The 26,631-nt window shown below is 50.8% G+C and overlaps 1 protein-coding gene across 1 annotated transcript in view; it reads right to left on the reverse strand.

The window, feature by feature from the left end:
• SND1 (staphylococcal nuclease and tudor domain containing 1) overlaps nucleotides 1-26,631 on the reverse strand; it is a 121,386-nt gene that overhangs the window by 48,616 nt on the left and 46,139 nt on the right. Inside the window, exons 11-14 of the mRNA XM_058189994.1 lie at nucleotides 11,670-11,759; nucleotides 5,792-5,892; nucleotides 5,025-5,135; nucleotides 3,801-3,873 (exon numbers count right to left, since the gene is read on the reverse strand). Of these exons, the coding sequence (XP_058045977.1) occupies nucleotides 3,801-3,873; nucleotides 5,025-5,135; nucleotides 5,792-5,892; nucleotides 11,670-11,759 (375 nt within the window). The remainder of the gene's footprint in view (nucleotides 1-3,800; nucleotides 3,874-5,024; nucleotides 5,136-5,791; nucleotides 5,893-11,669; nucleotides 11,760-26,631) is intronic.

Below are 26,631 nucleotides of genomic sequence, written 5' to 3' on the forward strand. Positions count from 1 at the left end.
GCGGGTAGAGGGGGCGGCAGCATAGCTCTGCTTCTGGCCAGGGCTGTCCCGATCGAAGGCCCTTCAGCACAGCCTGACTGCTCAGCAGCCATTTCTCTCTGGAGGAAAAGCACTCCGGTCCCTACCTGGGTGCCCGTTTGGGTCCTGGACACCAAGGCTCTCCTAAGGCCATCTTCCCACAGACAAGCCTCTCTGAGGTCGAGGGGCTCTCACGCCAGGACAGAGGCAGCCTTGTGGGGGAGCCCTGGTGGGGGGCAAGTGGCAGGGCACAGGCCCTCTGTTTGGCAGCCAGCTCTGTGACTGTGGGGCGGGGGGCCGGAGCAGACCTTCCCTTCCTTCCTTCCCAGCCCAGGCATGACCCAAAAGTTTGCTCTTCTTTTAAACCCTCCCCCCCTTTAATTATCTGCAAACAGAAAGGAAATTACGCATCGACCGAACGAAGGAAAATGGAATTGTAACTCCACATTATGTGAAAGGCTCCCAGTTATGCACAATTATGTGACATCTCAGCAAGAGGAGGGGACCTGGGGGCCTCGGCTTCACCACAGGCAAACCCACGGAGGGAGGCTCTGCTTTAAAGCTGAGAGAGAGGGAGGGAGGGAGCACACATTGGTCTTCCATGATTTGAATTATCTGCGGTAAGATCGATCGCACTCCCCCCTCCCAGGGAAGGAGAGGCTATGCAAGGTAGGCAAGGAACTCCCTTTGGGCAGGGGGGTGGGGGGCAGGACAGCCGCTTTCCCACAGAGTTCATCAGCCTCTTGGCCTCTTCCTGGCGGTCTCAGCTGCAGGACCAGGTCAGGTGACCAAGGATGGCGGTGCTTCTCATCAGATGCCTCCAGGCACCAGGCTGAAATTAGATCACCTGCCTACAGAGGTGGCTCCAAATTGCTTAGCTGGCACAGAGCCCCTCATCTCACAGGCACAAGTGAGCAGCTCTGATGCAATCAAGGTTCCTTCACAAGGAGGAGAGCAGGGGGAGGGAGGGGACCGTTTTGTCAAACCTGGAAGGGTTTGCTTGGAAATAGCCCGGCTGGAGGCCCTGTGCCAGCCAAGACCAGGCTCTCTTGCAGGAGGTTGGTCAGCAGGACCTCGGCACCGGCCAGCCACCTGCCAGGCCAGTCTCAGGCCCGGTCAGGGGCCCTTCCCATTCCGGATCACACTTTGGGCGACTGCGTCCCTCGTGGCTGAGCCCTCCGACAGGAAGGTCCATTCTCTCCTCCCTAGGGAAGGGAAGATGGACCCTCTCTGGCCTTGGCAAACAGGGAAGGGAAAGCTGCGATCCTTCCGCACGCCTGCCCAGGGGTTGCTCTTTCCTCCCTCCCACGAAGCCGAGCATCAGTGCCTTTGCGCAGAGGTTCAGAGGTATGGTGCCTGCCCACCCCCTGACAGGAGACCCCTCTGGAAGCAAAGCAGCAGCAGCCCAATGCGATTAAGGCCCTCCACCCGGCCATTTTGCTCAGCCACAAGGAGATACTGGCAAGCAGGGACCAGGGTCCCGAGGAGAGAGGCTGACGGGCTCAGGCAGCCTTTCCTCCCTGCTCCCCTGCAAGAAGGGCCACTTCCCCCGGACGGGGCCCGGACCCAAAAGGCAGCTGGTGTGGGGCTCCCTCTGTCTTTCACAATGGCCTTCATGGCCTGAAGTTCATCCAGCACCCAGCCTGAAAAGCCTCACTGTCTGACATAGCGGCTTTCTCCCGAGGAGACGGCTGCTCTTCCTTGCGCCTCCCCTGGGGCCTCTGCCCTTCATTCCTTCCAAGGGACAGGAAGGCTCTGGCCTGCTTGATCGTTGGCCAACCTGGCTACTCAAATTGTGGCATTTGGGGGACCTGGAATCTGCTCTGGGCTGGACTTGAATAGGAAACCAGATCAGTTCTCTTGGGTTTGCTGGAGGGTGAAGACTCAGCCCTGTTGCTGTCATCCCAGCCTGGAAGGGCACACAGATTACAGTAATTCAACGTCATCTTCGTCCTTCTCAGGAACCCTTCACAACTTTCAGCTAGACCAGTCCTGGTCCGCGAGTCCCACTCGCTCCTCAGTCATTCAAAAAATCCAAAGGCACCTGGAGGTCCTCTGCCCAGGGCTACACCGCACAAATGACTGCCCACCTCTACTTGGAAACCTCCAATGGCCGAGGCCCCACAACACTGGGAGACGGGTTGCTCCAATGCTGGCCCTGAGGAGTTTGTAACCAGCCAAACATTAGACCCAACAAGGCTGCTGGCTGGCAAGGGCAGCCTAACCACCTTGGCCAGAGCCAGCCAAAGGCTCTCCTCCCCAAACAGATCCCTCATCCGGACTGGAGCTTCTGGCATTTGCAGGATCCAACGGGGAGTTTTGGCCCACACCATTTGAGGGCCCCCCTGACTTGCTGGCCACAGTTAAGGGGGGAGCATCTTCCTGAGGCCTCGATTCTCTTGATCCACACAGGGGACAACCGAGCGCCTGTCCCAGCCAGAATCTGCCCCCGAAAGAGACCTTCCCAGAATCCTCTCGAGATCTGGTTAATCCTTCCAGAAGGGTAGGGACAGATTCCTTCCCAGTTCAGGAGCTCCATCACTGAACCAAAGAGTTTTCTTCAGGGCCCCCGAGCATAAGGCAGCTCTATGTCCCTTTGTCCCAAGGGGTCCCCTCTGAGCGTGGCTACTCAGTGGAAGGAGACCCCTCCAGAGGGACCATTCTCAAAGGTCCAGGTTCCTGGGTCTCCCTTGCTGGACAGAGCAGGAAATTAAAAGGGGTCTCGGGCCCCAAACCCCTGCCAGCAGCCCCACGAGGTAGCCTGGTCCAGGACGTCCATGGGAAGATTGCTGAGATTGGCTCTAATAACAGAAACGTGCCGGTCCAGCGATGCTGGGCCTCCTGTCCCTGACAGCTGGAGGGAGAAGAGAGGGGGGGCCCTGCCTGAGCTGCTCTGCATTCTCTCTGCTTGTCTTGGATGTGTTTCCCCCTTGTCACCTCTGGAACAGCTCCCCAGGATCCATATCCAGGATCCAAGTTGTCTCCCTCACTGTCTCCTCCATGGCTCCAGCCACGCAGCACTAAGGACTCCGGGTTTATAGACTCCACCGCCTGTGCCAGCCCACACTTCCGGTGGCCCCCAGATTCTGGTCAGGAGGGGGAAGCACACATGGGCTGTGGTCCTGCTAAGCATGAGGAAGGCTCCTTTGATGCTCAGGAACAGCCAGGCTGTGTTGCACCATGTTCCTCTCCCCTGGCCAACCAGATTCCCTTATGGTGGTCTCAGGGAATGGGGGAAGCAGGGCAGGAAGACCCCTCCCCACCAAGGAGTGCTGGGGAAGAGCAGGAAAGGGAGCCTTGCCGGGCAGCTGGTTCAGTCACAAAGAGCCAGGGAGCAAGGGCTGGAACAATCCAGGACGGAAGGTGAGGACAGCCAATTCTGCCAGAGCCGGCTGAGCTCCCCCGGCTCCCTGTGACCACCTTCCTGCCCCACGCGCTGGCAAAGTGGCCATCAGTATCCCAGGCACACTGCCAGAGTCCTACTAAGAGCGGGCGGGAGGCACCCCTTGGACAAGGGAGGCCACGGCTGCCCCCGGGAGGAGCCCAGAGGCTGCTGCTCCCACTGACCCACTTACCCAGGCCAGGAAGACAACCACTTCCTCCCCTCTGCCAAGGGGCCGAGCCACAGGCACCGAGGGGACAACTGGCACAAGCTTGCCATCTCTTCCACAGCAAGAAGAGCGGCTGCTTCTCCCTAGGATGAACAGTGGAGGAAAAGGAGGAGACCCAGAGCACCCCCAGACCCCACACCAACCAGCCGGGCCCCAAAGAGGGCTGCTTACCCCAGAGATGTCAGCCACTCGGTGAATTGGCACCTCCTTCTTGCTGTGCAGGCCTTTGCCGTTCTTGACCGCCCTGTTGGGAGCAAGGGGGGATCAGCCGCACCCAGGAACTGCGCAGCACCTGCAGTGCTCTCTACGTCAGAGCCCCTCCCTTCCCTCTTGGGGGGAGCACTAAGACCTACAGAGCCATGGCGCCAGGGGCTCCGCCCTCTGGGGCACAAAAGGGCCCAGGTTTCGGTGGGGGCAGAAAAGATCTGTGGGGGGCCTCTGGGAGGGGGGAGGGCAGACTGACGGAACCCTGCTTGGCAGGAAGCTTTGGAGTGAGGCAAGGACAGCAACCCCCAAGAGTCCGAAGCCCCACTTCCGGTTTGGAGGAGGGGGGGAGGGGGCAGAAGACATCTGTGAGAGACCCCACCCACTAGGTTCAAGAAGAGCCGGACCCAGAGCTCAGCCCACTCCCCAACCCTGCAACTTCCCCCTCCTCTGGACACATTGCTGGAGCTTCTGAGAAGGCCGGAGACACCCAAGAATGCTGCTACCCTGGAAGGCACACAATACTCCCTCGTGCTCCCAGCAGCCCCCTCCCCAAGGACCCTTTCATCGCAGAGCAGCTCCTGAACACAGCTCCTGTGTTCACAGTTCCTCCTCCCCCTCCAGAAATGGCTCTCTCCAATTCCTCCTCTTCCTCCTCCCTCTCCGCCCCCCCCCCCCAAAGAGCCTGGCTTTGCTCTGCTCTCTTGGGTGCTGAAAGACCAGCAAGGTTTCCGTTGCAGGCCCCTCCCTCCCAAGCCGAGGGGAGCGCAAGGACTATGAGCTCCCCAACAGCAGCCCCGGGAAAAGGCCCAGCCTGCTCAATGCAAGCCCCCTCTCCCCACAGCGTAGCTCTGCCTGAGGGAGACTCCTGGGTCAGGCCTCGCTTCATCTTCTGACTTCTTTCTTCCCAAAGGTTGGGGGGCCGGGGCCGGGGAGTGCCATTGAATCTTGGAAGACACCCAGGAAGTTCCGATTTCCAGAGGAGGGGTGGGAAGAAGCTGCTGGGGTGCCCTTTTTCCCCTTGACCCCCAACCTGCCCTACTGGCCACTTTCCCCCATCCTCCGTGCTGGTCCCCTGACCACTAGGAAGCCCCCCGCCCTCTGGACACCTGGTGAGGGTGCCCCCTCCCTCCCTCTCAATGCCACCTGATCGTGGCAAGAGCCCACCCCTGAGCCCCCTCCCCAGCTCACCGGGCTTCAGCAGCCAGCAGCTCATCGTAGTGGGAAGAGCGCTGGTCATCGTCCTGGCGGTAGCGAATGACGGTGGCCAGCCCCTTGCTGACCAGCGCTTCAGCAATGTTACTGCAAGAGAGGGAGATCAGCAGTTAGTCAGGAAAGGCAGGCGGGGGGGGGTCTCCTCTCTGGGTGGGCAGCTGAGCGTTCCTGAGGCAAGACTGCAGCCCAGGAGAGAAACAAAGGGCTGTTGCCCCTTCGGCCCTTCACCAAAAGGACAGGGCCCTGAAGGGCCTTCAAAGCCCCAGCTCCCCCCTCCCTCCAGGGCTGCGGGACAGAGAAGGGGCAGGGGGCCAGAGGGCCCAGGGCAAGGAGGCCCATCAGCGCCAGGATGGATTGCTCCACAAAGGGTCCTCCACCAACCCTTTCCCTCTTTTCCCAGGCAAACTTCACAGGGGTCTTGGAAACCAGGACCAAAGCCAGCCTGCTGGGGGTAGGGGGGGCTTTGGACTGTGCCTCTCTCAGCCACCCGCAGTCGAGGCAGGCAGGGCCAGCTTCTGGCCAGTGGCCCTGGTGCTTTGCCTTCTGCTGTCCAGCAACTTCTAAGTGGCGAGGGGGCCTCTTGGCCCGGGGCCTGAGGAAGCATCCCTCGGTCACAGTGGCGGCACTGAAGCAAAGGCCCAAGGAAGCCAGGTCTGCTCAGCTGAGACGGTCCCTTCTGCCTGACCGCCATCGCTCTCCGTTCCTGCCAGCTGCCTTCGATGCCCACCATCCCCGACACTCACATGCCGCCAATGGTGACTGTGGCACAGGTGCGTTCTGAGAAGGCGGGAACCGTGTCAGTCGCCTCACTGGCCGGCCGGATGTAGTCCACTGTGACGTTCACCTGGAGGGAAGACAGGAAGGCTTAGGGGCTTCAGTTGGGGGGGGATGGCCAACCGAAGAACAATTGGGGCCTGCAGGAGGTCTACGCCCACCCTGAAGCTACCACTTGGAGGCCCCTGCTGAGGAACACTAACATGTCCAGAGGAGAGAAGAGGGGGGGCGCGGGGGGAGAGAAGGAGGCTCTGCTCCTGCCTGGCTGCTGCACAGGTTTCTGACCAGCCTGGTTGACAGCTTTGTCATCCAAAAGGTAGAGGAGAGAATGAGAGGCTCAGCTTAGTTGCCCTGGACTTAATTCTTACTAACAAGAGATGAAGTGATAAAGGGGGAGGAGGTTTCAGGAATTTTGGGGGGGCATAACCGTGTCGTATTGGAATTCATCATAATGCAGGCAAAAGCAATAAAACAAAGTTAAAGTAGTATTTCAGACTTCAAAAGAGCTGACTTCAACGAAGTTAGAGAGAAATCAGGAAAGATTCCACAGATGGAAATCCTAAAGGAAAAACAAGACACTGTGAAACTCCGAGAAATGTGATGATAAAAGCTCAATCAAACACAATACCTCAGAGAACCAAAAACAAGAGACCCCAGACAAACCAACATGAATACACTGACAAACTAAAAGGATAAGGAGACACATATAAAAAAATGAAAAAAAGAGGGCTATATAAATAAAATAGAATACCAGCAAACAGCCGATATCTGCAAGGACGGAGTCAGGAAAGCTGAGGCTCAGAATAAACTAAGACTTGCAACAAATTCCAAAAATAACAACAAAAAAGTTTATATCAATACGCAAGGAAAATAGAAAAAAGTAAAGGAAACGATGGGTCCCCTAATGGGAGAAGATGGCAAGGAGAAAGCGGAGCTGCTCAATAGCTTCTGTCTTTGTGCAAAAGAGGCACCACAGCATTAATTAGGAAGTATTATTTTATGTAATGGGGAGGGGGTTGGGAGATGAAAAGATTTGGATGAGGTTAATTGGATTAGAAGGGAAAAATTTTACTCTGTTTGGTTTATGTATAACAATACCTTGTGATTGACCCGGGAAGCCGAGGGGGGGGAGGGGGGAAGGGGGTTTTCTGGGAGGGAGGGAGGGGAAAAAAGGGGGGAAATGTTTTTGTTTTTTTAAAAAAAATTTCAATAAAAAAAAAAGAAAAAAAAGGGGGGGAAAAAAAGAGGCACCACAGCAGACAGAACAAGAATGCAGGTCAAAATAGGCAAGAAACTGATTAGAAGAACACCTGTCCTCTCAAATCACCAGGATGAGATACGATGAATGGTTGTGGGAACAAGGTCTAGTCAAAGTCTAGTCAAAAGAAGAGCTAGGGGTGAGATGATAGCAGCCTTCCGGTATTTGAGGGGCTGCCCCAGAGAAGAGGGGCTCCACCTATTCTCCAAAGCACCAGAAGGCAGGACAAGAAGCAACGGGTGGAAGATCATTCAAGAGAGAGAGAGAGAGCCTAGAGTGAAGAATTTCCAGACAGTGTGGACAACTAACCAGGGAAGGACTTTCCCTTCAGAGGTTGTGGGTGCTCCATCACGGGGGTTTTCAAGAAGAGATGGGACAGACGTGGCATCAGCAGATCTCCTGCTTGAGCGAGAGGCTTGCCATCTGCTCATGGGTGCCTAGGTGCAAGTGAACAGCAGCCCTTTGGAGCCTCCACCCCTCCCAGATAAAGAGGGCTCCTCTTTTGCTTTAGCTGCACTGGGGGAAGGGGGTTCTGTGTTCCCCCTCCCACTGCTGTTGATGGTTTGGGGTCATCAATATGTCAGAGAAGCAATTTCGCTTCTTGACCCCAGGCCAACTGGCCACCTTGTCCCAGCCCTGACCTGTGTGGGCCCAGATGGGGTAAAACAGACTCCAGCACAATCCCACCCAACTGAACGGCTATGGAAATTCAGGGCCCTGAATCTGGCGGTCTCCCCTCTTGGGTTGCACCTCCCAGTGTGCAGACTGGGCTCCTGCTGGACTCACAGGAGGCCTGGAGAGCTTTTTCCACCGGCTGGCTGGCTCTTTCCGGACAGTCGCTTGAGCCTTGACCGCCTCTCAATCACACTTGAAATACCCTCTGTATGGGGCTGCCCTCGAAGACAGGTCCAGAACAAGGAGCGGTAGGCAGTGAGGGGTGGATGACAACGTACGCACACATATCCCAGTGCCCCAAGTTGGCTTCTGGGTGCAATTCAAGGTACTGGCTACACCTGCCAAGTCCTGCACAGCCGAGGGCCCGGCTGCGTGAAGGGCCACTTCTCTCCTTTTGCTTCTGCCCCTCTGGGCAAACCAGGGTGGGTGGGAATACTCTGCGCCCCTCAATCCAACAAGGTCGCCTCAGGACAGCCAGGCTTCTTGAGGGCAGCTTCCACGTTCTGGATCGACATTCCCCAGAGCCCTGCTCTGCCAGTCCCCTCCCCTTACTGCATTCCCGTAAACTGCTGGGACTCACATGGGATGGGGCGGGGATTGTGCCCCCCCCCCACAGATCTCGGTTGGATTTGTGCTGCAGAGTTGCACTTTTTGTACATATGTTGTTTTCTTTGGGTTGTGGTATCTCAGAGTCACTGAGCAGCTGGGTGGAAACTGATTTTTTTTTTTTTAATTTGAATTTATATCCCGCCCTTCTCCGAAGACTCAGGGCGGCTTACATAGTGTTAAGCAATAGTCTTCATCCATTTGTATATTATATTGACTGAATAAATAGAATCCCAAAGTTGGGAGAGCCACAGCTGAGAAAAAACGCCCCCTCCCGCCCCTCGCATGGATTCAAGGTTCTCTTCCAGCAGCAGCAGCAGCAAAGCCCGAGAGGAGCCTGCTCTGCAGGTAAGGGAGACTGAGGCACAAGGGTGGGCCTTGCAAAGAGAAAGGAGAAGGGGGGGGGGATCCCTCAAACTGCAAACACGACTTCCCTGCTTCCCCTCCCCCCACTCCCCCCACCCCCGCTTGCCAACTGTCAGAGAGTTTGCAGAGAAAGGCCCATCAGCGGAAACTAAAATCTGACTACACTACAGCAGGCAGAGGAAGCTAGAGGAGGGGGGGGAGAAATGGGGGGAGAGTGGGGAGGGACCTGTTCCTTGGCTCCCCCCTTCCCTTGGAGCTAAGCCGCCATCTTCACAGGAGGGGGGCGCAAGGGTTCCCCATTTGGGAGTTGGGATGGGAGATGGGAAGCACAGACTTCCTTTGCATGCCAGGGCTGGCTGGTTGGTTGGTGGGATGGGAGGGAAAGGCAGAACCGCCTACCCACACCAGCTCTAAAGGCTGCCTATCTCCCAGCCTCCCTAGCCAGAGTTGCTAAGCAATATGGGGAAGGGGTCCCACGCTTGCAGTACTGAATTCTGACAAGGGGGGCTGTTGGTGGATTCCGGGGTGGAGGGAGGCTCTTGGAGCAGGGAGGAGTGAACTGGCCAGGCTTGTGCCTACGGAGGAGAGAGGGGTTGCCTGCCCCTCTACTATGGGGCAAGAGAGATGCTCTCCCCCCAGGCAAAGGCTGGCAAGGGAAGAAAAGAGACCCCCGGCCACCTTCTTCCCAGCTCCTGGGAAGCTCCTCTATACGGGAATGGGGCTCGCCTGCCGGGGGGCCCGGGGCCCTTCTCTCGGCCTGTGGGGGAGCCCAGCCTAAAGCCAGGAGACAAGCCCAGGTGTCCTAGGTTGACGTCCAGGACTGGATGGTAGGGCCACTGGAGCTGCTCTGGCTTCTTGGTATGGACTCGGGGACAGCTGGAAAGTGAAGAACGGTGGCGAGGCTGTTCTGGCGCCTGGCCAAAGGAGAGGGAGCCCCCCCCACCCCCCAGCTCGTGGCTGGAACATGCCATCCTGCAGCCCACAGGCCTAGGGAGGCTGCCTGCCTCCCTTGGCGGTCTCTGGGTCCCGTTGTAGGGCATCCTTGATCTCGCTGGGCAGCAAGGAGAAGGCGGCCGGCGGCTCAGCCTGTCACTTCCGATCAGGAGGCCCGGGGCCTCTTTCGGTCATTAGCACAAAGGACTTTTTCATCACTGGGTTCAATCAAATTAATCTGAAGTGAAAAACGTGGCACTGACAAAAGGCATTTGGATAAAGCGACTTCGGCCGGGGAGGGCCCCCGAGCCCCCGCACAGCCAGAGACAAGCAGCCGTCCGGCAGCCCTGGGGCCCGAGAGCCTCTGGCCACCAAGGGCAATCTGTCCTTGGCCTAGCACTGGGTGCACTTCGCAGCCCAGGCCCAGACAGCTGCCCTCCTAGCGCCAGGGGGTCAGAGCAAAGAGCCCAAAGCAGAGGCCAGGAGGAGCCCGGGATGACTTTGGTTTCGCCCGGACCTCAGCCTTGGCCGACCCTCATGCTCAAAGCAGCAGCAACAGCAGTCTGGCCAGCAACAGGCCTCCCCTTCGAGGCAGATGGTTTTGCCAAGAGACCCCCAACTCCTCCCCAGAGAGATGTTTGCATGGAGAAACATAGACCTCTCACAGGTCTCAGCCTCTGAGCTGATGGGGAGCGCTGATCCCTTCACAGCCTGTCACTCTGAGGCCGGGGCCTCGGCCTGTCCCTGCCCTTGGGTGGCTTCCCCCAGGCCAAAGGCCGAGGAACAGTTAACTGGCACATTGGGGTGCTGCTGGGGGGCCCTCCCCTGCAGAGCTGCCCCATCCAGCTGCCTCAAAGCTGCCCTATCCAGAAGTCGAGAGTTGCCGAGGATGCCACCTTGGGTGTTGCATGGACAGCCAGAGCAGCTTCCCAAGAGAAGGAGACAATTGCCATGGTTAGCCCCTGGGTGCCCGGCTGGCCAGGCCAGGCTACATAGAGATTCCTCTACCCTGAGCCAGCCAAGGCTGCTTCATGAACGCTGACGTCCACTGCTTCTCTTGGCTGCCTTGAAGCCTGTCGGTCTGTCCTCTGGGGACGCCGTAAGTCTCTCTCCCATGCCCAGACAGTCACTCAACACGCTCTGCCCACCTCTGGCTGACCCCCTAGCTGCCACCTTTTCACCCACCAAGATGCCATAGCACAGAAGCCGTGAAAGGAACTGGGACAGTTTAAGCGAGGTCAAGGTCGGCACATCCATCATGTTGCCCTGGGACTCAGACCGCCCATCGGCCGGCTGTCCTGGGGCCTGTAAGAGCCGATTCTTTCGAGAGGCCCCGTCATAGTGGATGGACACGGAGGCAGCAAAGCAGGTGGCTGGCTTGAAGGCCTCATTTTGAAACAGGTCTAAAAACGCACAAAGGTGCGATCGAGCCAAACACTCCTGTGGGTGGAGCACTGGCACCCGCGCACCAGCATCTGATCATGCCCCCATCCAGGGTACGGGTCTTCTCTACCAGCCCAGCCCCTGACCCAAGGAAGATGGGGCAGCAGGGTCCCAGAGCTGGTCAGGGAGCTGCTCCGTGGGCTCCCAGGAGGGCAGTCGGAAGCGCCTGCCAGCTGCCCTGAAGGAGCACCTGGGGCGGGAGAAGGCAGGGAAAAGCCGCTGCCCCAGAAGCGCTGCCCTCCGACCTGCCCAGGTTCTCAGCACCAAGCAGCTTCTGCAAGACGGTTGGCAGGGAGGGGCAGAAGCCCCAAGGAAGGCCATTCCTTTCCCCCCCTCCCCCCAGCAACAGACCCCAGGCCTTGAATAAAGGTGACCTCACCTTGCTCCAGCTTGCGGGGGGGCTGGAGGGGGTCTCTCCTGCAGTGTAAGGAGATTTCTGGACAAGCCCGAGACAGCTGTACATCCCAGAGCAAAAAGGGGCAGGAAGGTGGTTGCCACGCAGGACTCCCCACAGCCACACACACCCCGGCCATAGCATCTCCCCCGGCCGGACAGGTGCAGCTCACCTTCTTCCCAATCAGCTTCTTGCGCAGGAACTCCCTGGCCTCGAACATGTAGGGGATGTCGTAGAGGGGACGGAGTTTCCGGTTCTTGTCCTGGGGAAGAAGAGACAGGGGTCAGTGGTGCCAGCAGGTCCCTTGGGAGCATGGCATTTCGCCCGGCTGGCTGTCTCTGAGCTCCGGGGCCTCCAAGGACCCCACGGGTAGAGTCCCAGGAGAACAAAGGTGAGATGGAGAGGCCCATAAGGCTGGGGCACAGCCTATTTCCCAAAGCCCAACCCCAGAAGCAGCCTAGGGGAGGGGGCAATCCTGGAACACCCCCTCCCCCAGGGAATACTAGAAGCAGGGCATCCTCCCCACAACCCTCTGCAGCCCAAAGACCAGATTTTCTTCTAGGCAGCAACATAAAAGATGTTTTTTTTTAAAAAAAATGAGAGGATTGAAACAGGTCACCTTTCCTCAGGATGGCTGAGGATTATGGGTTATCCTCGTTTAGCGACGGCAACTCAGTTGTTAAGCAAAGGAATTGCTAACCGAAAGCCAACTACACACCTAGGATCTTATTTCAGCTCTCCTCTGATTTACAGAGCTTCAAAGGTTATGAATGTGAGGATGGATCACAAAGTTACTTTTTCATCACTGTTGTAATTGTGAACAGTCACTAAATGAGGAGTAGGTATAGTGAAAACTACTAGGACGGAAAAACACCCAGTGTCAGCTTTGAAAGATGTCGGTTTCGGAGTCTTTTCTGCAGGAGGGGTTTTCTGGAACGCTGACACCCAGGAGCTGATGACACGTTCAGGGGAGGAAGCCCTCAACAGGGTTAAGCGGCCGACTGAAGAAGAGCAGAAGCCTCTTCGAATGAAACTACACAATTGGTGTTGCCAAGAGGAAATGCAGGCTGACCCTAGGAGAAGGCAGAAGGGGCTTGGCAGGATCGTCTTGCAACCGACCAAACTCACAAGAAAGCCCATTTTAATACTACTACTACTACTACTACTACTACTACTAATAATAATAATAATAATAATAACAACAACAACAACAACAGAGTTGGAAGGGACCTTGGAGGTCTTCTAGTCCAACCCCCTGCCCAGGCAGGAAACCCTACACCATTTCAGACAAATGGTTATCCAACATTTTCTTAAAAAATTTGGAGCATTCACAACTTCTGCAGGTAAGTTGTTCCACTGATAGTTAAGTTTGTTAAGTTATTCAGGAACAGGGAAGGGAGCCTGGGGTCTCTCAGACAGCCCAGAGAAGCCGAGATGGGGCAGAGGGACAGAATTTGGGTGGCTCAGCCGGGCCTTCTGCGGCTCCCTCTCGAATCCTCCCACCAGCCGCCCAAAGGCCCTGTTGTAAGTGGGGGAGGAGGCTCCTTCCCATTTTGCTGCATAAGCAGTCTGACCGGAAAGGCTTGTGGGCAGTGTGCCAGGGCCGGCTAGCCAGCTGGGCAGCTGTCTAGCAAACTGCACTGCAAGGCCAGAAGCCCTGAAGGAAGCGAAGCAGCGGTGGTAGCAGAGACCCCAAGGCCCCTTCCCCAGCATCCGGGCCTCCCCCCTTATCTCCTCTGCACAGCACCGGGCTCTGCTCTTCCTGGAAAAGCTTTCAGAGGAGATTAAGCCCCCCTTGCAGAAGCCTCCTCTGGAAGGGGCGTACCCAGAGACCCCTCGCTTGGCTGTTCAGCTGCATTTCGAGCTGCAGAGCCAGCAGGTTGGAGGCACTAGTACCAAGAAACTGGGTGGCTGCTGCGGCTGCAGATGAAAGGGGCTCTCCAAGATTGGTGCGCTGGCTTCCGTGGTCCTGGTTGAAGGAGACCCTGGACCTCCCAGCCCTTCAGGGACGAAGCTCGGAGACTGACCTTCTTGGCAGAACAGGAAATGGCCGAGGTGTGTGTGTGTGTGTGTGTGTGTGTGTGCGCGCGCGCTCAACTTCATGACCCCTTCCCTACTGATTGGAAACCTCCCCCCCAACGCCTGCCTTGGGTCAACTGCCAGGGCCAGAGGCTTGCTCCAGCACAGCCCTAGATGCCAGCTTCCCATCCCCTCCAGCAGCTTCCCAAGTTATAGTCCAAGGGGTCCCCCAAGGGATTCTGGTTCGGCCCCATTCCAGTGCCCAAGCAGCAAGGCCGGCTGAGCAGGGAGACACCAGCCCTCCCGCAAGGCCTCCTGCCCCACAGACAAAGGGCTTCCTTTAGGGAGAGAAGCTACCCGCAGAGAGCAATCGATGGGGCCGGGCAGGTAAGGAAGAGGCTGTCCCTTAAGTCTGTGTGGATGGAGTCTCACACATCAATTCATATCTCTGCATGCAAATTGATAAATAATTTCACAGACGATAAAGCCACTCAATTAATCTTCCACCCAAGTCACACCAAATAAAATCAATTAATTTGCATCTTGTTCCCACTTTATCCCACACCAGTAGCTGCTCTTCAATTACAATTAACCAAGGGGATTGGCTGTGCTAAAGTGACAAAACGGACAAAAGAACACCTCTACAACACACACACACACAAACACGCGCGCGCGCACACGAAAAGAACAAGTTTTGTACCAGGAGGGAGTTCTGGAATCTGACAGGCTGTAAATCCCAAAGGAGCCTCCCTGGGAAAGGCTGGGTATAAATCCAGCAAACACATAATTAAAATAAATATTGGGCTCACCCCAGATTAATTTCTGAACAAATCTTGCTACTATTTCATCGATTCTTTCATTACTGTATTTTATTTATTTATTAATCAGATTTATATGGCCATCCATCTTGGAAATATGATTCTGGGTGGCTAACAAGAGATTAAAAATAATAAAACCCCGGATGAATGAAAGGTGGAAATGTTTCTTGGTTGCAGAGGGTAAACCCAGAGGAAACAAGAAACGCCTTCAGTGGCTCAGCTATCCTTCCTCCCGACCCCCATGCCCGGGTGTGTGTGTGTGTGTGTCCCTGGTGCCCCAAAAGAGAAGGGCACCTTTAGATGCCATTCTTCATCTGAGGAGACCTGGAGGTACCCCTCCTGCCAGATCTACTAGGATGGATGGAAAGAGGGGGGGAGGGAGGCGGCCGGACAAAAAGCCCACCCCATATCTCAGAGGCCTTGAGAGGTGACCACCTGCAACTGGAAAGCCAGCCAATAAAAAAGTGGGGAGCCATGCCATACACAGTGGAGTGGTTGTGGGATCCCCATCAGGGGATGGGAGCTGCTGCAATGACCACAGCTACAAGCATCTGCCGTGGATCCCCTCACTCAGGGCCATCGCCACTGGACTCCCCGTTCCTTCAATTGGTCCCAATGCCAGCTGAATGGGGGGAGGAAGAGCCTCTCCTCCCCAAACCCCATGGAGCTGTGGAATACAGGGGGTGGGGTGGGGGGTTCCCACATGCCTGCCCTAGGTTGGTCAGCCCCCTCCCCCTCCTTTCTCTTTTGAAGCAGCAGGGAGAAGGGGGACTTCCAGAGGAAGCCTCGGGTGCCCTGCGGCCAGATAAAATGCCCCTGCATTGAACCAGCCAGTCCAAAGAAGAGGAGAATCAGCAGCCCAACAGCAAAGGCGGCTCTTTGATTTCTTCTGCAACTCCTGGATGGGGGGGTATCTGGGGCCTAGATCTGAGGGGGGAAGGGGGCACAACATGAGTTTCCCGCAGGGAGCAGAACCAGCCGGTGGGGAACCTCAGCTGAGCCACAGCAGCAGCAGCAGGGGGAACCACGATCCCCTCCCTCCTTCATGGGTGACAGAAAGGCCCTCCATCCTGGGAGGTGCCAGATGGTTCTGCCCTGATCCAAGGCAGATCAGTGGGGGAAGGTGCCAGGAGCTGCAGGGGACCCCCACCTCCACTGCCATTCTCTTTGGGGAACACAGACCCACAGCTCCTGGGGCTCCTCCTGGGCTGAAAGACGGGAGATGCAGGGCTGGGGGCGATAGCTACCATACTCCCCTCCCACCCAGCCAGGAGGAGGGAGGCGGCAGTGTTCTTCTTCCTGAGCTGCCGCCAGAAGAATTTATGCTGGGCCTCTGAGCGCCTGTCAAGGGAAGCCATCAATCCAGGTTTGCCAGCCACTCTGAGTTATGCGCTGCTGCAGGGCCTGGGGCCTTCCCCTCAGGCGCATCTCCTGGGCCTGTCAACTGCTGTGGCTCCCCACCCCATCCCGGCTTCAACCTGGCGACCGGTCTAGGTTGACCTCCAGGCCAAGAGGGGTGGCGGGCCAGGCTTGCAAGTAGCCGCCTTCCCTCCCTTCCTGGCCCGGCGGAGCAGAGGAAGAAGCACCAAAGGCTGGAGAACAGCAGGACCACCGACCACTGGACCACTCCCCTTCGAAGGACCCCCTGGCACTCGGGATGCTAGAAAACCAGCCCCTTTTCCCAAGAGCCCCAAGCCTGTCCTGCCCCCAGGAAGCCTGGGGTGGGGTGGGGCTCTATAAGCCTCTCCTTGCCACGTAGGAATTGTGTCCATGGGAATGAAATGCCTCTTGGCTCTTTCAAACCCCTGCTGGCTTTGCAGTCCTTCTCGTTACATCCAGATAACCTCACTGGATCACCTGGCTGCCCTTCCCAATCCCCTGGGCATTGGCCCCAAGTCCTGGGCAGAGTCCTAATTTCCGCCCCCATCCGTTCAGGAGGGCCCGGATGAGGGAAACCTGGACCTGAAGCCCTCCCTGCCATCTATTTCACAGGCCACACCTTCCGCATCAATCAGCACATAAATAAACCCAGTTAAAACTCCTGCCCCATCAATTATTCACTTCTTTTCAGCCGACCCCTTTTAACCGATCAAGCTAAGCCAAGCCGCGGCAAGCACAGACCGGAAATTCTCCCAGCCCAATTTGGAAAACCTTTGCAAAACCCTTGAGGTTCAGATGACATTGGATTCTGGGGTGAGCCAAGAGGAATTGCAGTCTGATTTAAGGCAGCAAATGCTGAGTCCCTGAAGTCCTTGGGAGGAGTCCCCTCCTCAGACACTGCCAGGTTCAGGGCCACCACTGCTTAAGTCCCAGATGGAGAAGAGCTCCCCAGGCAAAGGGAGGGGATGTCCTTCCTCAAAGCGAGGAGCAGCAGGTGAGGGAGGCCAGGGCAGCCCCCCCCCCACTGCAGACCCTCTGCCACCCTTAGCAGAGCAGTCAGGCGTCCTGCTGTGGGGTGAGCCTCTCAAGGGCTTCGATCGACAGACCCACTCCCTCCCTCCAAGACTCTGGACCTCCCTCTATGGCTGCATCACTCAGACACGCTGAAAGGCTGCCTCCCCCATGATCTCCTTCTCCTGCCCAGCCCCACAAGCCCCCTATTCCCCCATGTTCCTCACTTGAGATTCAGGCAAACTGAATGGAGGAGGAGGAGGAGAAGGCCAGAGCTTTCTCTTTGAAGAGCGGAGCAGTGCCTGTGCCACTTCCCCAGCCCAAGGCCTGCATCCACCTGGCCAGGGAGCCCCCCTACGCAAGATAGGACCAGGGGTGGGTTCCAGATTTTTTTTACCACCAGTTCTGTGGGCGTGGCTTGTTGGTCATGTGACGGTGTGGGCATGGCTAAGTGGTCTCCAGAAGTTGTGAATGCTCCAACACTGGAGGTTTTTAAGAAGAGGTTGGATAACCACTTGTCCGAAGTGATATAGGATTTTATGCTTTTAAAAAGTTAATGAAGTTTAGGAAAAAAAACAAAGCTATAGTAGAGATAGATTTAGTATAGAATAGAATAAGAGTTGGAAGGGACCTTGAAGATCTTCTAATCCAACCCCCTGCTTAGGCAGGAAACCCTATCCCATTTCAGACAAATGGTTATCCAAATTCTTCTTGAAAACCTCCAGTGTTGGAGCATTGTCAGGAAATTTCTCCTTAGTTCTAAGATGCTTCTTTATTAGTTTCCACCCATTTCTTCTTATTCCCTCTTTCTTTCTTATCTCTCTTTGTCCCTCCTCTCTTTCTCTCTTATTCTCTTTCTCCATCTCTCTCTTTCTCATCGCTCTCTTTCTCCCCCCCACCGCTCTCTCTCTCTCTCTCTCTCTCTCTCTCTCTCGTGTGTGTGTGTGTGTGTGTGTGTGTGTGCGCACGCGCAAGCACGCACATGCAAACTGACAGATGACAGAGCCATCCACTTCCCCAGCACAGAAAGGGGTTTAAGACTGCATTGCGGCCCTGAGCACCAACATCACAACTGCCCCTTCCTCTTCCACCTCCACACAATCTTGTTTATTTTATTTATTTATTTATTTTATTTATTTTATTAGATTTTTATACCGCCCTTCTCCCGAAGGACTCAGGGTGGTGTACAGCCAAAAATTAAAAAACCCCACAATATTCACATTTAAAACAGAAACTTAAAACCGAGCATATTACAAATGGCTGAAATTTAAAAATTTAAAACCCTAAAATAATAACCCCAATTAAAATTTAATAAAACCTTTAAGCCAGTCCCACTTGAATAAATAGGTGCGTTTTCAGCTCACGGCAAAAAGTCTGAAGATCAGGCACTTGGCGTAAACCCGGGCGAAGTTCGTTCCAGAGCGTAGGAGCTCCTACAGAGAAGGCCCTACCCCTGGGGGCCGCCAGCCGACATTGTTTGGCGGACGGCACCCTGAGAAGGCCCTCTCTGTGTGAGCATATGGGTCGGTGGGAGGCATGAGGTAACAGCAGGCAGTCCCATAAGTACCTGGGCCCTAAGCCACGGAGCGCTTTAAAGGTGGTAACCAAGATCTTAAAGTGCACCCGAAAGACCACAGGAAGCCAGTGCAGGCTGCGCAGGATCGGTGTTACATGGGAGCAACGAGTTGCTCCCACTATAACCCGTGCAGCTGTGTTCTGGACTAGCTGCAGCCTCCGGGTGCACTTCAAGGGCAGCCCCATGTAGAGAGCATTGCAATAATCCAAACGGGAAGTGACAAGAGCATGAATGACTGTGCATAAGGCATCCCGGTCAAGGAAAGGGCGCAACTGGCGAACCAAGTGTACTTGGTAAAAAGCCCTCCTGGAGACGGCCGCTAAATGATCGTCAAACGACAGCCGCCCATCCAGGAGGACGCCCAAGTTGCGCACCCTTTCCATTGGGGCCAATAACTCGCCCCCAACAGTCAGCTGCGGCTGCAGCTGGCTGTACCGGGGTGCCGGCATCCACAGCCACTCCGTCTTGGAGGGATTAAGCTTGAGTCTGTTTCTCCCCATCCAGACCCGTACGGCTTCCAGACACCGGGACAGCACTTTGACAGCTTCGTTGGGGTGGTCCGGGGTGGAAAAGTACAGCTGTGTATCATCAGCGTACAGATGGTAACTCACCCCGAAACCACTGATGACCTCACCCAGCGGCTTCATGTAGATGTTGAACAGGAGAGGCAAGAGAATCGACCCCTGAGGCACCCCACAAGTAAGGCACCTCGCGGTCGATCTCTGCCCCCCTGTCAACACCGTCTGCGACCGGTTGGAGAGATAGGAGGAGAATCACTGATAAACGGTGCCTCCCACTCCCAAACTCTCCAACCGGTGCAGCAAGATACCATGGTCGATGGTATCAAAAGCCGCTGAGAGACTTCCTGTTTGGCACCGTAGGTGATGGCGGTGATCTTTACGATCACCAACCTCTGGATTATGTGGAATCGCTAGGACAGCTTAAATCTGCTGCCCAGCGGCTCGAAAAACCCTCTCTTCGGGAGAAGAAGAGATGGTGAGCTGAGGGCAGAGGTTGAATTTCCCTAAAGCCCGAGAAAAAAGGGGTTTGAAGGGTTAAGTTCCCTCCAGCAACCCGAAGTGCTCCAGATCCGAGGATTTTTCTGCTTTGGCGGAACCAATCACCACGACCAAACACCGAGATTTATTTTGGACAATAAAGGATTATACCGGACAGAACGAAAGTGGGAGAACTTTATGCAAGTAGCCAAGCCAATTCCCCGATACTTTGTAACAAGTTTGAAAACAGCAAGAAAATGGAGGCGAATTGTTAACAAGTTAACCAGTGGAAAGCGAAAGTGATACTTTCAGCGTTTGCCGTCTGTTGCTGGTATTGTTATTTGCTACTTTAACTCTTTAACTCTTTGCTGCCTGCTGCCTGCTGATAGAATCTAGGGGAGATTTTTAAATATTGCTTTAAAAGACTGTGTTTCTCAGAGGTTAAGAAGATTTAAAGTGAATATTAAGTTGGAAATAAATAAATAAATAATTTTATAGAAGATGGCAGCCAAACAATTAAAGTCTACTGTAACAAAGGGCTCTGGAATTTCATCAGCTGGTGCCTCTCCAGCTCATACAGCAGAGACTAGAACATTGAATTTAGAGGCGGTACAAGAGAACTTAAAAGACTTTATGCAAGAAAAATTTAAAGTAATAACTGATGAGATGTCTGAAATGAAAGAGCAGATATCAGAAATTCAAGTGGGAAATAAAGAAGTTAAGGAAGGATTTGTAATTGCAGTACAAAGTTTGGCAACAAATGTGATTTTATTAGAAGAGGAAGTTGAAGAAATTAAGCAACATAATTCAAAATTAGAAAATAAAATGGCTGAATTTCAAAGTAAAATGGAAAAAACAGATGATGAAATAGTTTTGATACAATATAGAAATATGGAATTTGCTCTAAGAATCCGTGGTCTGAAAGAGAATAAAGAAGAGAATTTAAGGGAAATTTTTTCTGAAGTATTTGCTGAGATATTAGCAGCTCTTCCAGCAGATGTGGCTTATCAAATTGATAAAATATATCATGTGAACTCTTGGATAGCAAGGCAAAAAGTTGCCAAGGGATGTTGTTATTTATTTTACAAATAGAACAGTGAGAAATCAGATTTTGCAAGCCTCATATAAGGGGAGAAGATTCAGATTGCTGGTCAAGATATTTTAATATTAAAGGAAATTCCACCAAAATGTTAAGGGCTAGGAAGGAATTTGCCTTCCTGGTGAATGAACTTAAAAACGTCAGATTGAATATAGATGGGATATTCCAACTGGTATAATAGTATATTATGCAGGAAAAGTACATCGTCTCAATACAGTTGGAAAAGCAAGAGAATTTTATGTTGAGGCATTAAAAGTTGGAAGTCCTCCTCCATTGGAAGCTAGAAGAAGGGAGACTGAAGTGAAGGAAAGAGAAGTGAAGCAGGTACAAGAACAGATTGTGATGGAAGACGATTTATTACAAGTGTTGGAAATACCTACGATGGGGTCAGACTCAAAAGAACAAAGGCTGACAAGAGCTGCTGCTAAACGCAAGGAACAAGAGATGAAGGCACAACAACAACTGGCAACTACTACAACGGAAACAGTGGGAGGAGCAAGGCCTAAAGCAAAATGTGATCTGCGGCTAGTGTTCCAAAAGTTTCCTTTGGCCGATAATGGCAATTAAACTATTATCTTGGAATGTTAATGGTTTGAATTCACCGCAGAAGAGAAGGAAAGTATTTCATTATTTGAAACAATTTAAAAATGACATTACCTGTTTACAAGAAACACATATTAGATCTTTAGACCAGAAATATTTGATAAATTCAAAACTGGGAGTACATTTTGTTGCCTCCTCTTTGGAAAAAAAATGGTTTAGTTATATATATAAAGAAGGATATATCAGCAAAATTAATTGAGGTGGATAAGCAAGGAAGATACATTGCTATTGAACTTTTGTTGGAGGGAAAGAAGACATTATTAATAGGAGTTTATGCTCCGAATCAACAACAAGAAATTTTTTTCAAGTTTTTACATAAAAGAATAGTATTTTGGGATTATAAATCATATATATTAATGGGTGATTGGAATGGTGTGTTGGATACTCAAAAAGACAAAAAATGTTTAAGGAAGATTTCAAGCCGGGCGAAATTACCAAAGGCTTTTTTTGAAATGATGGAGAACTTGGAATTAAGAGATATTTGGAGAGAACATAATACAGAAGAGAGGGATTTTACCTTCTTTTCTGATAGCATCAATCGTTTTCGAGGATTGATTTTATTTTGATTTCTAATGATTTGTATTCTAGAGTGAAGAAGACGAAAATTTGTTCAAGAACTTTATCTGATCATAGTCCAGTGTAGATTGAATTTGATCGGGAAAAGGAGGCTAGGAGATCATGGAGGCTGAATGAGAATTTGTTTAAATATGAACAAAATGTAAATGAATGTAAAAAGCAAATGAAAGAATTTTTTATTATGAATATGAAAAAAGAGACATCTATAGAGATAGATAAAGCTTATATGAGAAGAATTCTTATACAAATGAATATTAAATATAAAAATAGATTGCAGAAAAAGAAATTGGAAGAGGAAATTAAAAAGAAAGAACAGTTATTGATAAATAGCCCAGGAAATAGTAAAATAAAAGAATCAATAAATATATTAAGAGGTCAGTTTAATATGTTGATGGCAGATCAAGTAGCAATTAATTTACAATATGTAAAACATAATACGTTTAATAATGCCAATAAGCCAGGAAGATGGCTTGCCTATTTAATAAGGAAAAAACAGAAATCACGAACGATTGATAAAATAGAATATAGGGGTAAGGAAGTTTATCAAAAGAACTTGATTAAAAAAGCATTTTTAGAGTATTATAGTAAGTTATATACTAGGGATATGATTGATGATACAGAGATAGAAAGATATTTACAACAACAAAATATTTGTGAGCTTACAGAAAATCAAAGAGAAGAACTGAATCAATTAATTACTTCAGAGGAAATTTTGTTAGCAATTAAGCAAATTAAAATCGGTAAAGCACCAGGTACAGATGGTTTAACAGCTGTTTATTATAAAAATTTACAAAATGAGATGGTTGAACCACTTAAAGAGTTATTTAATAAAATTCAAATGGGAGGAGATGTTCCCCCTTCATGGAGGACAGCCTTTATTTCGTTAATACCGAAGGAAGATCGAGATGGTATTAAAGCAGAGAATTATAGGCCTATATCACTTTTAAATACTGATTATAAGATATTTGCCAAGATACTTGCTAATAGATTAATGCCAGTGATGAATCAAATAATTCATAATGATCAGTCAGGATTTATTAAGGGTAGGCAGATGAGATATAATGTGAGGCAAATTGTAAATTTACTTGAATATTTGGAACGAAACAACCAAGTCTCAGCGGCATTTTTTTTTTTGGATGCTGAAAAAGCTTTTGATAGATTGGATTGGCAGTTTTTATTTAAAGTAATAGAAAAAATGCAATTTGGGGATTATTTTATTCATGCAATTAAAGCAATATATCAGAAGCAAACAGCACAAATAATAGTAAATGGTGGGTTAACAGAAACTTTTAAAATTGGGAAAGGGACGAGACAGGGATGTCCCCTGTCTCCATTACTTTTCATTTTAACTTTAGAAATTCTTCTGAATAAAATACGTGGTTCAGATCGAATAAAGGGAATTAGAGTTAAACATCAAGATTACAGATTAAGAGCTTTTGCAGATGACTTGGTTGTTACTGTATCTCAACCAATATACTCAGCTACTGGTTTAAAAGATATAATTGGTCAGTATGGCAAAGTATCTGGATTTAAGGTGAATCAGCAAAAGACAAAGATGATAATTAAAAATATGAATATACAACAAAAAGAAGAGTTAGAAAGAACTACAGGTTTTGAAATCGTTAAAAAGGTTAAATATTTAGGAATATATATTACAGCTTCAAATGTTAAATTATACAAAAATAATTATGAGGTATTGTGGCAGAAGGTATGGAAAGAAATGGAGAGTTGGAAGAAGTTACAACTATCCCTGTTGGGAAGAATAGCGGCTATAAAAATGAATGTTTTGCCCAGGTTTCTATTTTTGTTTCAAATGATACGGGTGCTTAAGAATGACACCAAATTACAGGAATGGCAAAAGGGGGTTAATAACTTTGTATGGATGGGCAAAAAACCAAGAATAAAATTAAAAATAATGCAGGATATAAGGGAAAGGGGGGGTCTTAAAATGCCTAATTTAAAATTGTATTATGAAGCAGTTGTCTTATCATTAATTACTGATTGGATTAATTTAACTGAGGAAAGAGTTTTGAATATAGAAGGTTATGGTTTGTTATATGGGTGGCATGCCTATTTATTATATGATAAGAAAGTAGATAAAATATTTAAAAATAATATAATTAGAAATGCATTATTGAGGGTTTGGAGGAAATATCAATATAATTAGATGGAAAGATTCCAATATGGGCAATCCCGAGACACATGATAGAAAATATAAATATATATCAAAAGATGGAGGTAGTTACCTATAAAGAACTTCTTTGTATGGAAAAGGGGGAATTACAATTAAAATCTAGAGAAAAGATGGGGGAAGAAGGGAAAAATTATACATGGTTCCAATATGGACAATTACAAGCTAGATGGAAATTAGATCAACAAATAGGTGTTAAGCAAATTGAGGATAATTTGTTAAAACAAATGAGAGATCAAGGCCAACAGCATATTAAGAGGTTGTATAATGTATTAGTAGAAATAGACTCAGAGACTGAACTGGTTAAGGATTGTATGATTAAGTGGGCAAAAAATTTTCAGCAACCAATAATGTTGGAAACTTGGGAAAGAATTTGGGTGAGGAATGTTAAATTTACACAAGTGCAAAATATGAGAGAAAATTTTTATAAGATGTTTTATAGATGGCATTTAGACCCCAAAAAGTTGTCATGTATGTATCCTAATGTACAGGCTAAATGTTGGAGATGCGATTGTGAAGATGCCGCTTATTACCATATATGGTGGACTTGTAAAAAAGTTAAAGCATTTTGGATTAAAGTATGGTGGATCATGCAGAATATTTTGAAAAAGAAGATTAAGTTTACTCCGCAGTTCTTTCTACTAGGAATAATTATGGATTGTACAGCTATAGAGACTAAATTGATTTTGAACTTAATAACAGCCGCAAGACTTTTGATTGCTCAATATTGGAAGAAAGAAGAATTACCTACAATTGAAGAATGGACACTAAAGTATCAAATCTGGCAGAAATGGCTAAAATCTCTGCTTATTTGAAAGACTATACACAAGAAAAATATATTTTAGAATGGAAAATGTGGATTGATTATATTCAAAATAAGTATCAGATAAAAAAATATCAAATAGCATATGAGTAAATTTAGGAAATATTTTGTATTAGATATATTTCTGAAGGAGAGGGGAATTGAGAGTGTGATTAAGTGTGGAGTGACTAGAGATTATAATTTAGGAATTATTTTAGATTATGATTGTTAGTTTTGATACCCTGCATTTTGTTCTGGGAAGTCGGGGTGGGGGGTGGGGGGTAAGGGGGAGGGGAATTGGGGGGTTGAAGGTAGAGGATGGAGTGATGGTTAATGTACAGGGATTATTGAAGAATTAATGCAGGGTCGGGTCTGCCCAGTTACCATTTTAGAACGGTGGGGAGGGAGAAAAGAGAGAGTAGGAGGTAGGAAAGAGGAGAAGAGGAAGGAAGAGGGGTAGAAGAGGGAGAAGGAGTGTAGGGTGGAGGGAGGAGAGGATGTAGATAAGAGAAGGAGAGGAAGGTTTGGAAAGAAGGTAGAAGAAGGTAGAAGAGGGAAGAGAGTTAAAAAGGGGGGTGGTGACTGGGCAAGCCCGACTAATTGTATATAATTGTACATTGGATGAATTATTTGATATGATTGTAAAAATAAAACTTTTTTATAAAAAAAAAAAAAAGCCGCTGAGAGATCTAATAGGACCAGGGCAGAGGAACAACCCCTATCCCTGGCCCTCCAGAGGTCATCCACCAACGCGACCAAAGCTGTCTCCGTACTATGACTGGGCTGGAAGCCGGACTGGAACGGGTCTAGATAGACAGCTTCATCCAGGTACTGGGGAAGCTGCCATGCAACCACACTCTCTACAACCTTCGCCACAAAGCGAAGGTTGGAGACTGGACGATAATTCCCCAAAATAGCTGGATCCAGGGAAGGCTTCTTGAGGAGGGGTCTCACCACCGCCTCTTTCAAGGCAGCGGGGAAAACCCCTTCCACCAAAGAAGCATTTATAATTCCCCGGAGCCAGCCTCGTGTCACCTCCTGAGTAGCCAGTACTAACCAGGAGGGACACGGATCCAGTAAACATGTAGTTGCATGTAACCTCCCCAGCAACCTGTCCATGTCCTCGAGAGCCACAGAATCAAACTCATTCCAAACCACCTCAACAAGACGAGGCTCCGTCATCTCGCTTGGATCATCGCAATTTTGGTCCAGACTATCCCGAAGCTGAACGATTTTATTGTATAGATAACCGTTAAACTCCTCAGCACGTCCCTGTAAGGGGTCATCCCGCACCTCCAGATGAAGGAGGGAATGGCTTACCCGAAACAGGGCGGCCGGGCAGTTATCTGCCGATGCAATGAGGGTGGAAACGTAAGAACGTTTCACCTCCCTCATTGCCACTAGATAGGTCTTAGTAAAAGACCTCACTAGTGTCCGATTAGCCTCGGAACGGCTAGACCTCCAGGTGCTCTCTAGGCGTCTTCTCCGGCGTTTCATCTCCCTCAGCTCCTCGGAAAACCAAGGAGCCAATTGAGATCTACGCCGGGTCAGAGGCCGCAAAGGCACGACACGGTCCAGAGCCCCAGCCGCGGCCCGTTCCCAGGCCGCGACTAGTTCTTCAGTCGTGCCGTGGGCAAGATCCTCAGGAAACGGCCCAAGCTCCGTCTGGAACCTCTCAGGATCCATCAGGCGCCTGGGACGGAACCAACGCATTGGCTCCATCTCCCTGCGGTGGTGAGCGGCGGTCCGAAAGTCTAGGTGAAGGAGAAAATGATCTGACCGTGACAGCGGTTCCATCACTAAATCTCCTAATTCCAGATCATTAAACCACTGTCCAGAGATAAAAACATTTTTAAAATGTTGCAGTCTTGTTCTCTCCTTCTTTCCCGCTCCCCCACGAGCCTGCCATTCAGCAGGGCTGAAGCCCCCTCTTCTCTTTCCTGAGGCACAGGCTTTAACAGAGGGGAGCCAAAAGTGACCAAACAACGCATTTCCTCCCAGAGCAACAGCTGCTTGGCTTGTCCTGACAGACTCGCCCTTTTTTCTCCCCCCCCCACCTCA

The sequence above is a fragment of the Ahaetulla prasina genome, chromosome 7 (assembly GCF_028640845.1).
Source record: "Ahaetulla prasina isolate Xishuangbanna chromosome 7, ASM2864084v1, whole genome shotgun sequence".
NCBI lineage: Eukaryota > Metazoa > Chordata > Lepidosauria > Squamata > Colubridae > Ahaetulla > Ahaetulla prasina.